General features: G+C 42.2%; 1 protein-coding gene across 3 annotated transcripts in view; it reads left to right on the plus strand.

Moving 5' to 3' along the window:
* PARP2 (poly(ADP-ribose) polymerase 2) overlaps positions 1-15238 on the plus strand; it is a 1124938-nt gene that overhangs the window by 948759 nt on the left and 160941 nt on the right. For all 3 annotated transcript variants that reach the window (XM_044058251.1, XM_044058252.1, XM_044058253.1), the window contains one exon: positions 11977-12076. In XM_044058251.1, coding sequence (XP_043914186.1) covers positions 11977-12076 — 100 coding nt within the window. The remainder of the gene's footprint in view (positions 1-11976; positions 12077-15238) is intronic.

Consider the following 15238-nt stretch of genomic DNA (forward strand, 5'->3'; position numbering starts at 1 on the left):
CAGAGGGACAAACCAAAAATCCTACTGGTGACCCCCTTTTGCCCAAGACAGCATTGATTTCACCTCCTTTTTTCTCTAGCCAAGGGCAGTCACCACAGGTTACCCCACCGGATAAACCTGCTCGCACAGAGCAAGGGGTCTCTGCTACACCTGCAGGTGAACAATCTAAAACTGACCTTATAGGTGATAGAATCCTGATCCCTTACAGACACCTTTACTCAGAGGATTTACTTAAAGCTCTGGAGGAGGCCAGAATACCCAGAGAAACTACATGGCTAAATGGCTCAATTTCTCCAATTGGTGTCATAGGAACAAACAGGACCCCCTCACTACCTCCATCCCTAGGGTCCTGTCCTACTTGTGTGAGCTACTCCAAACAGGACTGACATATTCCTCAATCAAAGTCCACTTGTCTGCTCTCTCTGCCTATTTTCCCCCTCCCCTGGCATCCAGACTGGAAGTGAAACTCTTTTTAAGAGGAGTCCTCCACATCAAATCCCCACGGAAACCCATCCCTCCTCCGTGGGATCTAAACTTTGTATTAGAAAAGCTAACACTACCTCCTTTTGAACCAGCACATTCTGCTTCTCTGAAATTTTTTACATTCAAAACAGTTCTGCTTGTTGCCCTCACATCCGCCAGGAGGGTTTTGGAGATCCAAGCCCTGATGGCCACATTCCCCTACCTAGTCTTTCACAGGGACAGAGTGGTGCTCAGGACCAACCCCTCCTTCATGCCCAAGGTAGTTAATGAACTCTTGTTGAATCAAGCCATTAACTTGCCTGCCATCTACCCCCATCCTCAAAATGCTTCAGAGAGGACCCTTCACTCTCTGGATGTACACAGACAACTAAGATATTACGTAGACAAAACCAAAGACATCAGGAAATCAGAACAGTTATTTGTTTCCTTCCATCCCTGAGCACTAGGGAAAGCTGTTACTAAGCAAACCATTCCCTCGTGGATATCCAAGTCAATCTCCTTCTGCTGCTCCCACCATGGGAAAACCTTACAAGGCAATATCAAACCACATTCCACCAGAGCAGCTGCCTCTTCTTCTGCCCTTTTCAAAGGCATTGATTCCCCTTCTATTTTAGAGGCAGCCACTTGGACCTCAGTGCCCACCTTCACCAAACACTACAAGCTTGACATGGCATCCCATGCTAGAGATGGTTTTGCCAGAACTGTCCTGCAGGGTCTCCTGGACCATGAAAAACCCTTCCTCCTCCCAAGATCATACTTAAAGCTCTGGTACTCTCCCTACTGTTATGAATACTGCAACATCAGAATAGAGGGACATAGAATAGTTGTGTAAGACCTTACCATAACCATAGATGTCCTTCTCTTCTATGTTGCAATATTCAGTCCCACCCTCCTACCCCCTCTTTCTTGCTTCTGCCGTAGTAGGTATTTTATGAACACCAGTGGCCTTCTTCCCCAAGTCTCTACCTACATAGCCTTATTACTGCCCTGGCTGTGGCAGGCATGCAAGTCTAAGGGTCTCAGTTAGGACCCTCCTGAAAAACTTCAGGGGCACTAGTATATGCAGCAGAAACTATTCTGAGGAGGGTACGTGCAGATGTCACCTTCATACCCAATGCCAGTTTATGGCCCTTGTAGCTGACGTCACACATACTCTCCATGACAAAGACTTTGGTATACTGGCTGAATGGTGGTGCTGCAGGCAGCTACTCCCTCCTGTTATGAATGCTGCAACATAGAAGAGAAGGACATCTATGGTTATGGTAAGGTCTTACACAACTATTCTTTATTTCTGATCCATCTGATGTTACTCTTCCCACCGAAAAGCCTTCTAAGCTCCTCTCTCTTTCTAATACTCTGCCTCCAGATAAAGTCAGCAGAGCCATTGATAGATGTGGTCAAAGATTGTACTTTTCTGTCTGTTTTGCCTTTTGAGCTGTTAATTACCAAACCCATATGATTAAGTAGTTTTTATCTGATGTGAGTACTGTGGGTAAGGTGCTATCTGATTCTGATGATTCTTTTGGAGTTTTCTGTGCTATCTCTTTTTAACTCTACTTCCAAAAATAGGTAGGTATTCTATTAAATGTAGTTATGGTACTATAGATGCCTCTTCCAGGGCTGCGGCCAGTAGTTCAGTTCTTCATAGGTTTTTCTGACTTAGATTTCAGCCTTTATGGAGTGCGGGGAGTGACTTCTGTGTGGAGTCTGCATGTCCTCCCCGCGCTTGGGTGGGCGTTCGAAAGACATGCATAAATGGGTGTGCCTTCATTGAAGGTTGGACATCGAGCTGGCACCTTGGCGTTTGTGAAAATCTACTGCCAGTCATTAGCAGACCGGAGTTCCGCTGTGGCGACCCCTAACCGGGAAAAGCCAAAAGACAACAACAACATCTGAGGATGTCAAAGCTAAATCTGCTTGATTCTTTTTTGTATACTCAACATCTTTTTGGTTCTGCAGCTGCAGAACTTTTCAGTGCTTTGCAAGAGAAGTGTAAGGTCTTGCAGGACCTTAAACAGATTTTTTCCTGTTACAAAATGTCAGAGAAAAAATCCTACTGTGGCTGATCAGCTTCTTCATTTGTATCTAAAGTCTTCTCAGAAGTCTGAGACATCTAGACCTTTTCAAGAAAAGTCTTGGCAGAATTCCAAGGGTTCCAAACCTTCCTTTCCATCAAATCACTTGCCTTATGACTATTTTCCTCCTCTTGCCAAGCCATCTTACCTCAAACTTTCTCAGGTTCCTTTATCTCAAAAAAACGTCGTCTCTCTGTGCCATTTATTAACTTCAGACATATGGGATCTGTTCCTCATTAACAGAGGATATACAATTTCTTGGAAGGCTTTCCCCTCGTTCCACAGGGTTTGTTTAGCCCCCCCCCCCCCCCCCACCAAAGCCAGATTAATTGAATTCTTCCTCCTCCTCCTCTTTGAGACCTCCACTGTCAGGGGACAGTAGAATTGGTCCCACCATACCTAAAGAAAGCAAGTTTTTAGTCAAGAATGTTTCTGGCTTCCAGAAAGGAGGGCACATGGAAACCTATTTTGGATCTTAACTTTTCTCTCTCTCCCTAGTTTTAAGAAGTTGACTATTCATCCCTTACTTCCAAAGATTCTTCCACAAGCTTTCTTGTTGCATTTGGATCTTCATATTCATGTTCATCTGCAAAACAGCAATTTCTTAAATTTTTTCTCTTCATAGCACTTTCATTTTTCTTTACTCTTTCATCTTTCTGCTGTCTGAAGGGTCTTCACAAAGTGCCTAACTCCTGTCATTGCCTTCTGTAGACTTAAAGCTATTCAAATATTTCCACATGTAAACATTAGTCCTAAGTCCCAAGTCTCGAATCCATGACGCTGTACACTATAGTCCGAGCATTGTACCACTACACCATCTGAGCTTGTCAGTCTTTTCATTCAGTCTTTCCCAAGAGCTTCTTCTGACTAATTTTTAATTTATTATGGCTCTCCTGGGCAGTCTGGAGTTCACTGTGTACCTAAAGAAGTCTTGCTTAATTCCATGTAAGAATCAGGTTTTCCTTGGATGTAGAATCAGCACACTATCAGTGACAGCTTTTCTTTCAGGGGACAAGGTTGTTTTTCTGATAGATTACTTTCAGAACATTTTTCCCTTGGCCATGACCTCTGTAAGAGAGATTCTCAGAGCTCTGAGCTACACACCATCAACAATTTCTTATGCCAGACTCCATGTGAGAGAAAATCAAGTTTGTATGGACTTAAGCACTGCCATCCATTAACCTTCTAAATTCCCCTCTTGCCTTTCATTAAGAAGGAAATTTTATGGTCGATGATCCAGATTTCATTCGATCCAGGAATGCCCTTTTTTGGTTCCTTCTACTTGCCAGGATTTGTTTATGAATGCCTTGTGTCTGTGCGCTTATTCCAGTGACATCCAGGGTCCAAGGGCTGTAGTCTCAAAAGGAAAGAAGAAACCTCACCTACATAAAGGAAATGAAGGCACTTAATTTATGTTCTCTGTCCTCTCTATATTACCTCCTGATTCTGGGTCCTCTTCAGATCTTCTCAGACAACATCACAGTTATCAACAAGCAAAGGGGCACCAAGTCTTATTGCCTCTGCAGGTTAGCTTTGATAGACTTTGTGCTGAATTGCTGTTTCCCAGGCTGTCACCAACCTCTGTACACATCCTCAGGGGAAAAACACTGTAGCAGATTTTTTGAGCAGATCCAGAGAAGACCCTCACATACGCATGCTTAACAGAGGTCTTTCTGGATACTGTCCATTGGTGGGGTACTCTACGGGTAGATCTTTTTGTCTCCATACACAACATACAACTCAGGCTGTTTTGCTCAAGACTGCCATGTCCTCCGGTGTGGAGAATGGTGTCCATGACTTTTCCTTGGAAAAGGAGTTTCCTTTGTTTTCTCTCCACTTTTATTCTAAAAGTCCTTTGAAAGATCATTAAGGACAAACCAAGAATCTTGTTGGCGATTACCTTTTGGCTCAAGCAGTACCTTCTCTTTCATTTGGCCAGGGGCAGTTATCACAAGTTACCTCACAAGATAGACTGACTTACACAGTAGAAAGGCTCTTAAAGTCACCCCAATCTACAGATTTTGAGTCTGACTCTTTAGGTGATAGAATTTTAATTCCTTTTAGGCACTGATTTTCTGAATACGTGTGTAAGGTTTTACAGGAGGCTAGAAAACAAAGTACAGGGATCTTGTGTCTCTTAATGAAAGAATTGTTTCTTTTTGTGCTGAAGAATGAATCGGAATCCTTATCAACTGGATATTCGTAATATTCTGGCTTTTGTGTATGTTGCTGAATGCTTGGATGGCGTTCTTTCATTACAGCACATCTGTCAGCCATCTGTACTTGCTTGTCTTTGAGTTCACCACTTCCAGCTTGATTTGAAGTCTGTTTCTGAAAGAAATCCATAAGATCACCTCGAAGAGCTGTCTTTCTTTTGAACCTGCTGCTTCTGCTTCTCTTATGTTTTGTACTTGGAGCCAGTGCTGTTGGTAGCTTTGATTTCTGCTAAATGGGTTTCAGAGTTGGAAAGTTTGGCTATTTCTCTTTAAGTATCTGGATTCCAGACCTGCTTTTGAAGCAGCTGCTTTGCTTTCCATTCATACTTCAACAAGTCTTTATAAAACTGATGATTTTGCTGGAAATAGAGCATGGTTTGCTAATATTGTAACAGTGATGGGAAGGACCTAGTAGAGTCGTATGAGAACTTAACCATAACAGTAGATGTCCAGCTGATCATTATTGCAGTGTTGTATCCTTCCCATCTACCCACTTCTTTTCCCTTTCTTTTTGTTGGGCTGTGGTGTGTTCTTTATTTTTTCCACCTCTTTATTTGACTACGCGTATGTATGTAGTTGCCTCTTCTTCAGCTCCTTGACTGGGTTAAGAAAGTCCAAAGGTACTTTGCATCTGTACATCTCTTATGTACCTCTGGTTCTGTTGGATTGAGGTCATATGTCAGTCATGTGATGCAAGGGTAGGGCTCTCATTCTTTGGTATGCTGTCCAGTTGTATGGCTGTCTTTGCCACTATATACCAACAGCTAGTAACTCTGCAGCAGGGGTGACGTGGACCTTTACTGCTGTAATAAGTTCTTACACAATTGTACTTTTGCATAGTACAACACATTGCAATTAAGTGAACTGCAACATCTGTAGTCCAGTAAAAAAAATTGAAAAATGTTACCAAAGTGTGGGTATTTTAGTTTTAACTTTGTTTAAACAGTTCTATTGAGAATTATCTTCCTTTCCTGCTATTGTATCTTTCTAAGTAACAACATGGAGCTTTTCTCTCTTGGACTCTCTGTCAGAGATATTCCGCTGCCCTCTTTAAAGTCATCTTGTGATCTCTAGTCTCCACCAAGGTTTCTGCCCAAAGTATACAGGAAATACAGTCCCTGACTCTTCCTACAAAGTAATGTGATCAGGCTTTATGTTACCATTTCTGCTTTACCCCCTGTGTGCTCCTGCTGTAACTAAGTCATTGATTAAAGTAATGCTGTCTAGCTCATCATTAGGGTTATCCCTGTAAGGCAAGGGAGTTAGCTTATTTATGCTACATTGGTAAAGAAACCTGGAGTTGCTGTCGATACTTCTGTGTTAATGGATTTATTTTTATTGAGAGGCAAGCCCTGAGCTCTTAAGCATCTAAACCAGCAAAATAACCTTCTTCTAGTATAAGGACAGCTTGATAATGGTTTTCGTTTTCTTGACAAGTGTTGTTAAAAGATAATGCATCAAACCAAGCATACACTTGCTGGCATTTACATCACTGATTGTATATTTGGTTCCAGCCCATTTAAGGTCCATTGTAGTTTTGGTCAGATCACATTTGTACATAATCTAGACCTTACGCTGCAGCACTGATTGTGAGAAGATAGTGTGACTTTGTTTCTTTAGGAACCTGTGTATGGAATTATTTGAACCTACCTTGTTAGCAGACATTTTTATGATGTCTTAACACTTGGCTTAATTCGGTTTCAGGCGTGTGGTTTAGTACAAAATGTTCTAAGCTTTGAGAAGTTAGCCATATTGACTTATTTTTTTGAGAGCTTGTTGCCAATAAAGTTCATTGGTTCATAGGTTGGTACTAGGCTGTCTGCCCTAGGGCCTATACAAGCATAGCCATAACAATTCCCTGGATATTTCTTCCCACAGTATTTACTTCCTGGACCCCTGTCTAGCAGGGTGACTGATGTGATCCCTGAGGTGAATTTCCTATCTCCCATCCAATTGTCAAGGTTCCTTTTGAAGAGGGCCAAGGAGGTGCTCTGCTTGACATGTATGGGCAGTCTATTCCAGAGTATGGGGAGTCACTGGGTCAGGAACCTATCCCTCCAGCATGTTTTGTTCATTGTGATGACAAGGTTTAGATCCCTGGAGCGTGTGGCTCTGAGGGATTGGGATTTCTTTAAGTGGAGCATGTCCAACAGCTCAGGGTTTGGCATGGCTTTGAATGTTGAGTAGAGATCACCTCTGAGTAGATCTGCCAGAGAGTATAGCTGGAGTTTTTTTTTAGACAGTCAGCATAGGGCATCTGCTTCAGGCCTGTGATTCTTTTAGTGAGGTATTTCTGTGGCCTTTCCAGCTGTTGCAGATGTCTTGTGAGGTACATACCAAACGGGGTGTTGTACTCTATAATTGGTCTAATGAGGGATGAGTACAGTGGGACAATGACCTCCTTTTTTCTGGATGAAAAGCCCTTAGTGATGAGGTGTGCCACATAGAAGGATTTCCTGACTGTTGTGGCTATCGAAGGTGAGACCACTGTCCACCTGTGTCCCTAAGTCTGTCATCACACTTTCGGTGTTTAGTGTACTGCCACCTATGTGGTAATTCATTGGTACATGTTTTTTCGCAAAGGGGATAACTATACATTTCTTGGCATTAAGCTTGAGCCCATGGCTCTGGCACCAAGCATCTGTTTCTGTAAGGCCCTTTTGTAGACTATCCACATCATTTGGGGATTCAGTAATGGCTCCCAGTTTGCAGTCATCTGCGAACTTTGTTAGCCAGAGTCCCTTAGTGTTGGCCTGTACTTCAGAGAAGTAGATGCTAAACAAGAGCGGTCCCAGGACTGAACCCTGAGGTACTCCACTTGTCACCTGTCTGGAGCTGGATTTGGAGTCGGCTACTTTTACAGTCTGGGTTCTGTTAGTAAACCAGTTGGCAACTCATCGAGTGACATGGGGATTTATGCCCAGCTTAGTAAGTTTATCTATGATTCCAGAGTGGGGGATGGTGTCAAAGGCCTTGGCGAGGTCAACATAGGCTGTGTGGATCTCCTTACCCTCTTCCACAGCTCTGGAGACTGATTCGAAGACGTCAGGTTCAGGAGACAAGATATCGTCCCTTTACGAACCCAAACTGGGTGGGGTCCAGTGTTTGAAGGTTGCCAATGTCTTTGTTTAGAAGTTCTATGATAATGCGTTCCATGCCCTTGCAGATCAGGCTCGTCAGACTGATGGGACGGTAGTTCCCGGGATCCAAGGTGGATCCTCCTTTGTGGAGTGGGATAACTGTAGCTGTGTGCCACTCAGTGGGCATGAAGCCTGAGGTGAGGCTATGATTAAACATGACACTTAAGTGAGGTGCCAATTCATTTTGTAGTTCATGTAGTACACAGCCCGGGATGTCATCTGGTCCCATGGATGCTGTATTCTTAGCTTTGGAGAGTGCGGTTTCTACCTGTTTGGCCGTGATTATCTGAATTTGGCAATCTTTTGGTATTGAGATGGGCCCTTTGGGCCATGAGAGGGGGGTGAAGTTGGCACTAAATCGATCTGCCAGGATATTGGCAATATCCTTGGGCTCAGTATATTTAATGCCATTCTGTTGTAGCTCAGAGCAGATCTGAGCATTGCCAGTTCTGCTTTTACCCACCTGTATTTTTTTTACTAGACCGTAGAATGTTAGTCTGGTGCCAGAGGCACATCTTGCTCAAACTTTAATAATAACAGAATTTTCCCCAGTATAAGAAAGAGCTTTCTGGAGATTGTTTGCTCACTTTTTGGATATTGCTGCGTTTTGGGAGTGGTCTTTTTTTATTGATTGTATTCTTCTTTTGTGGACACACAGAAGGGGGCGATATGACTTTGTAGTCAGCAAAAGGGTAAAACTAGTTTGGCACATCGGTAAGTGGAAAACACAGGTTTGCAGTAAGCTTGATAAGATCTTGAGAATAGTTAAATAAATGTCAACTTGAACTTGGTGGAGAATGTCACATGTATAGGTACTACTCCTAATTTTGGACTTTGCCAAACCAAAATGATGTCTTGAGGAGTATTAAAATTGAAAAAATGGAAAAGAGCATTACCAGTGTGTAGGCAGTTGCATTGTCTTCAGCAGTAAATATGCCTTCGTCTGGGGGATGTGTCATGTAAGTAGTTCATACTGTGTCGGCTTTAAATACGTTCGAGTACAGCACAAGAGGTTGTAGTAAAAGATATTGAAAAAATGTGTATTGAATTCCATTATGGAAAAGAAAGAGTCAGACAAAAAGAAACTTCAGGAAGGACTGCTTCATTTTGAGGAGGGTGTGCTCTAACAACAAGGATTAACTGTGAGTGCTTTTAGAGAGAAGGTAAAGGAAGAACTTTTCTAAATCTTTCTGTAATCAAAGAATGAAAAAGTTGAAAGCTGAATTTGAAACATTTAAGGCAGCTCATGAAAGATTCAATATCCCATCGAAAAGCAATCACTTTTGAAGTCACCCCCCACCCCCGGTCCAGGGTCAAACGAAAAAACCTTTCCAAAGCTGACTACAGTCTCCTCAGAGCAGGTTTTAGCAGCTTCACAGCCACTGTCCCTTCAGTTGGTACTAGCACTAATGTCCAAGCCTACACCAAAAAGCTATGAGTACCAACATAGCTGCATGGACCCAGCAGTACCTGACAGGACCAAATCATCTTCCTCAAGGAAGAGTAAACCTGTCTGGTGGACAGCAACAATAAACAAACTCTATAATAAAAGGGAAAAATTGCTGTCCATGGCCATGAAAGGAGCAGGTGTCAAGTTGAAAGCAATATCTCCTTTGTCTGAACAAGCAAATAAGGTTACTGGTGAAATCCTCTAAGGCTAACTTCAAGTCCAAATTGGCCACATACACCAAGGACAATCACACTGCCTTCTTCAAATATGTCCGCAATCTCAAAAGCAACACTCAAGTCTATTCTGAACTGGTGGTCAATAACACCACATATACAAATGCTATTGATATGGCCAACCTGCTGGCAGCAGGTTCAGTGAAAACTTCACCCCTTGTCCCCCCCATCAGTAAACCAGGACATCCCCAGCACCTGCACCCTCCCCTCATCACCAGGGAGCAGGTCCTTAATGCCCTCTCGAAGGCAAAAAATATAGTCTCCATGGGACCCGATAACATCCTGGCTGTGTCCTACATGAGCTCAGGCATGATCTCTCAGCTCCATTAGACACCCTATTCAACCAAAGCCTGAGAACCGACTTCATCCCAGTTGAATGGAGGACCACCACTATCCACCCTCTACACAAAGGTCGAGCATCCACTGACCCAGGCAATATAGGCCCATCAGCCTAACTAGCCTGATCTGCAAGGCCATGGAACGCGTTATCATGGACCTTATAAACAAGGACATTGGCAACCTCCATACGCTTGACCCCACAGAGTTTGGTTTTGTCAAAGGGAGATCATGCCTGTTAAACTTGGTCAACTTCTTTGAAACAGTCACCAAAGCCATGGACGAGAGGGAGACTGTGCACACCTCTTTCTTTGACCTAGCCGAAGCCTTTGACACTATTCTCCACTGTGGCATAATAGATAAACTCTCCCAGCTAGGCATCAACCCATATGTTATCAGATGGGTAGTTAACTGGCTCACTGATAGAACCCACGCAGTCAAAGTAGAGGAAGCCACCTCTAGTAGTAGACCCGTAGCAAGCTGTGTAACCCAAGGACTGGTCTTCGGGCCTCTACTGTTTAGGATATACCTTTCTGAGGTGCAAGCCAAAACCAGTGGTCTGTGGCTGACCAAGTTTGCAGATGATTGCAAGCTGGGCACGGTCTTAAATTCCCCTAGTGATGTGATCATCCTCCAAGAGGGCCTTACCCAAACTAATGACTGGTGCCAGAAACAATGCTTCAAACTGAATGCCAAAAAATGCATCATTCTCTCTCCTTTGGGGAAAATGTCATCCCCACTAATTATCACATTAATAACAAAGTACTAAGCATGCAATCAGTCGTGAGAGACCTGGACACTCAGGTTGATAGCAACCTGACTTTTGCCCACCACATTGCCTCCATTGTACAGAAGACTTTCTACATGGTCCACCTCATAAATAAGGGTATTTCATCCAGGAACAAGGAGGTCATAACACAGCTGTACTCCTCCCTTATCAGACCCATTATCTAGTACAATGCCCCCTTTGGCATGTACCTTGCCAAGCACATGCAGCAGTTGGAGAGACCACATAGGTTCCAGACCAGGAATATCCAGGGTCTCAAACACCTGTCCTATACATATAGGCTAAAGTCCTGTCCCTCTACTTAGTTTCATACAGACTGCTCAGAGGTGACCCTTGTCTGGCATACAAGGCTATTTGAGACCCAGCCCTTAATGAGTTGCATATCCTAAGACAAACTCCACTCGCCCAACCTGCATGCAAGGCCTTTACCTGGTCTGTGACATTAATGGAACTTGTTGGCAGGATAGATTTGTGTCTCAAAGATTCCCCTGTCTGTGGAATAGCCTCCCTCTCCATGTGAAGCAGCGTACCGCTCTAGCCCTCTTTAAGAGGAACCTGGACAACTGGATGGGAAACAGAAAATACACCCCTGGGATCCCACCTGTGTCCCTGCTGGACAGAGGAAACAGGTGCTGACTTTGAGGGAACATGAGCAAAATTCTTGACTAGGCTTATAAGGGTCTCTGGGCCAATAGCCTAGTATCATCCTATGAACCTGTGTGCAGCTTCTCCATTATTTAGGGCCATGGAGTGGTGAGACGCAGATGAGCTGGACCAGGCCAGTCATGTCTTGTACCGGAGTCTTGTTTGTCACCTTCAGTGGAATACTTATGGGTGTAATGTTTGAGTCATCAGTCTTGTTGTGTAAAATGTGCCTTTCACTTAGTAACTGTTATGCTACTTAGTAACTGTTACGCTACATCAGAGACAGAATGCAGAGAGCTGTGCTTCAGCTTTTGAGTTTCACATGATTGCAAATGACAGCTTAGCACTGCTTTGAAAGTCATTCTGTTAACCTGGATATTAACAGGTAGGTGGTGAATGGTAACAATTGAGTAAATGGCATTATATGTTAGTTATTCTCACCTAAGGTGTGATATATAATGCGTTAAAGCATTCTGAGATCACGTCACTTGTCTGAGCACTGTTTGCCTCCTCATCTTATTTCGGTAGATTTCTCACTGTCACCACTAGTATTGATTCTGTGTCTGGGAGTGGGAAATATAGTTATGGTCTGTTTCTGTCTCTTTGCGCAGGGTCTTGCTGTGGCATGGCTCCAGATTATCGAACTATGTTGGTATCCTCAGCAAAGGACTACAGGTGGCACCGCCAGAAGCCCCTGTCACTGGTTACATGGTGAGTAGCTTTAGTGCCTGTCTAGGATTGGTTAATAGTACACCAGTGGCATGATTCATTACCTCTCTGCAGATTACTAGCATTGTATCATGACTTGTGTGTGTAAACCCTTGGAAGTACTAAGTCATTATCTTTGAAAATGGAACTCGATAACATGTTTTACTTCATAAAATGCTAGAGGATCTGACTACTGCACAGGAACTATACCATGTAAATTTAATTTAGAATTCTGAAAAATAAAACATCATCTGTAACGCAACTTGCTTAAGTAATAAAGCTCAGCGAGAGAGAGAGAGGTGTTTGCGTGTGTGCGTGTTTGCGTGGCTCACAGGTAGGTTCAAACACAAGGGTAGTTATCCTATAGCAGTACACTCATAAACACAACTAGACTGTCTATGTAATTGTTCATTGTGGTACACTTTATACATTAAAGTTAATATTTTCATCTGGGGTGTTCTTTGAGGTGGAAACCCAGTTAAAAATTGCTGTTAAATGTTCACTGTCCATCAGTCTTTGCTTGTTTCTTTATTGGGCATAAGCAACCAGTTTTGAAAAGGATTGAAAAAAATCTGTCTACCAAGAATGGCCTTAATTAAAATGCTGCTGCAGTCCTACTTCTGTCTTTCAGATGCAGATTACACTGTTTAATGGAGATAACCAGAGGCATTTGTGGTGGGCTAAGTTGATGGTGGCTGTACATTTTTAGTACCTGGGGCAACACTTGCAAACTCTTACTTGAATAGACATTGCTGCTATTCCCCCTGTATAGCTCTGCTTTTGTAGTCATCCAAACAAAATGACTGTCTCCTGACTGTGTGTAGTAGCTGTATGTGGTATTCATGCAGTGTGGGATAGCATGGACTGCTAAACTGGCATGTGGCATAGATTTGATTGGTTCATTTGGGAGCAACTACCACTAATTCATGAGCTTTACGTTTTTCTTTGCTTTGGGAGCAAAGCCTCTCTATCCATTTTACTGAAAGATATAATATGCGTAAGTCACTTCTGTAAAGCCTTCGCTGTAACATTTCCCATTAATGATGTCTTGGCTTCTCTGACTTTATCTGTATATGCATGTATAAAAACACACATGTATGCATATATTTCCCCAAAGTTTGCAGCACCAAATGAGTAAACATCATAATATGATTTATTACTTCTGTAGCAGACAGCTTTATCAATGCTACAGCCATGAAATACAACCAGACTTTTTATATGAAAGCACATAAATCATGTGACCTCATCATCCAGTTAAAAGTGTTAATACTAAAAACTATTATTTTTTGTGTACATAACAATAAAAAATGTTCTTTCAAGGTTTTCTTATAAAATCAACAAATCAAGTTCTTTAATTTAATTTTATCTAATTTATTATTCTTTATTTAAGCAAGGTGAAAACAGAGCATCTAAATAAGTTATCCACATCCTTTCCTTACCAGCATGCGCCAAAGAGGTCTGACCATCACAGAAAGCCCAGCATACACTAACCACAAGGTGTATCAATGTAAGACTCACAGTAGTGGTCCCCAGTGAGAGTCAGTGATCATCAGGGTTCAGCTCTGAGCCCACTGCTGTTCATGCTGGTGATGAATTGCATTAGCAGTCAGATTTGGGGGTGGGTGGGTCAACAAACCTGCTGGATACAGTTGATGTGGCATTACAAGCAGGCTCTGAATGAGAACTTCAGCAAATAGAAAATGGAGTGCAAACCTGAAGGCACACTAGATGAAACTAAATGCAGACAACACAGTTGCAATGCAGCAAATAAGGAAATCAAGAAGAACGTGAAAATTGAAAGGTAAGTAAAAGTAGTGGAAGAGGTTAAACAGCTTCAGGTATCTGAGATGGATGGTTGAGACTGGAAGTCTGAATGAGGAGGTCAAAGCAAAATCAGAGGGGCTGCATCCAACTGAGATAGAATATCAGGGGTAGTGTGAGACCAAAGAATACCAAAGAAGCTGAAGAGTAAGGTGTACAAAACAGTGGTGCGACCAGTACATCTGTATGGTACAGAAACCTGGGTGGTGAAGGCTGAGCAGATGAGAAAGATGCTCACTGTGGGACAGATGAAGAAATGAGGACATCAGAGCAGAAACCCAAGCAGCTTTATTTACAAAGATGGTCAAAGAGGATAATTACAGTGGTTTAGGCACATGTGAAGGAATGCAGAAGACAGTCTGGTGAAGAAGATCTGTGAGTGAAAGGAAACTGGTGGCCGACGTGAGCACAGTGTCAGCACTACTCAGATGAAAATGATGGACACTGCAGATAAATCAGTGCAAAACATGGCCGGGTGAGTTCCCAAACATTTCTAAAGGTTAGCTTAGCCATCTGCTAAACCCGTAAGCTTTCGAATAATGCATTAGGGGCATACCTGTGAGTGGCGGACTACTTACCTGATCGTGTTCAGACCAACTGTAAGGAAGAAAAAACATACATTACCAAAAGGAAATACAGGATGGCAAATGAGTCAGAAATGATGACTATACAGACATCTAAATCTAAGCTTTCAGTGATAACCACACCAGAAAAAAAAATAATTTCCAAATGACAGAGAACTACCAGACAACTGAAAGGCGAAAGCTGTACAAACAAACCAAAAACTGATCACTTTCTGGGCTTGAAGACTTCAAAACTGCATTACAACTATTTCAAATGGCGATTCAACATTTCTCAGACCAATTACAGACTTTTGGTAATACAATAAACCAAATAGCGGACAGATTAGAAAAAAGAGACGCTGAAACATTAGAAAATTAAATTAAAATTAATCAGCTACAAAAAGCTTTGCAATCTAACACAAAAACTATTAAAGAATTACAACAAAAAATCCGAGACATGGAAGCCAGAAGTAGAAGAAATAATATCTTGATACGGTTGGGTGGGGGGATACAAAGAAAGTAAATGGCTAATTAAAAACAAAGGCAACTGAGTTTCCTTGCCTTAATGACCGAATTTCATTAAGTGCATTACTTACACTTAAATCTGCCTATTTTATGTAGATATAAACAGTATTCATAGGGATTTAATCAAGAATTTGAATGTGTATATTTATATTTTTTATGCACTTTTTTCGTATGGATTTTTACTCAGTGTTTTTATTTATATTTGTGTATATATATATATATATATGTATATATCTCTCTCTCTATATATATATAT

The sequence above is a fragment of the Protopterus annectens genome, chromosome 16.part0, assembly GCF_019279795.1.
Source record: "Protopterus annectens isolate FY-2018-M chromosome 16.part0, PAN1.0, whole genome shotgun sequence".
Taxonomy (NCBI): domain Eukaryota; kingdom Metazoa; phylum Chordata; order Ceratodontiformes; family Protopteridae; genus Protopterus; species Protopterus annectens.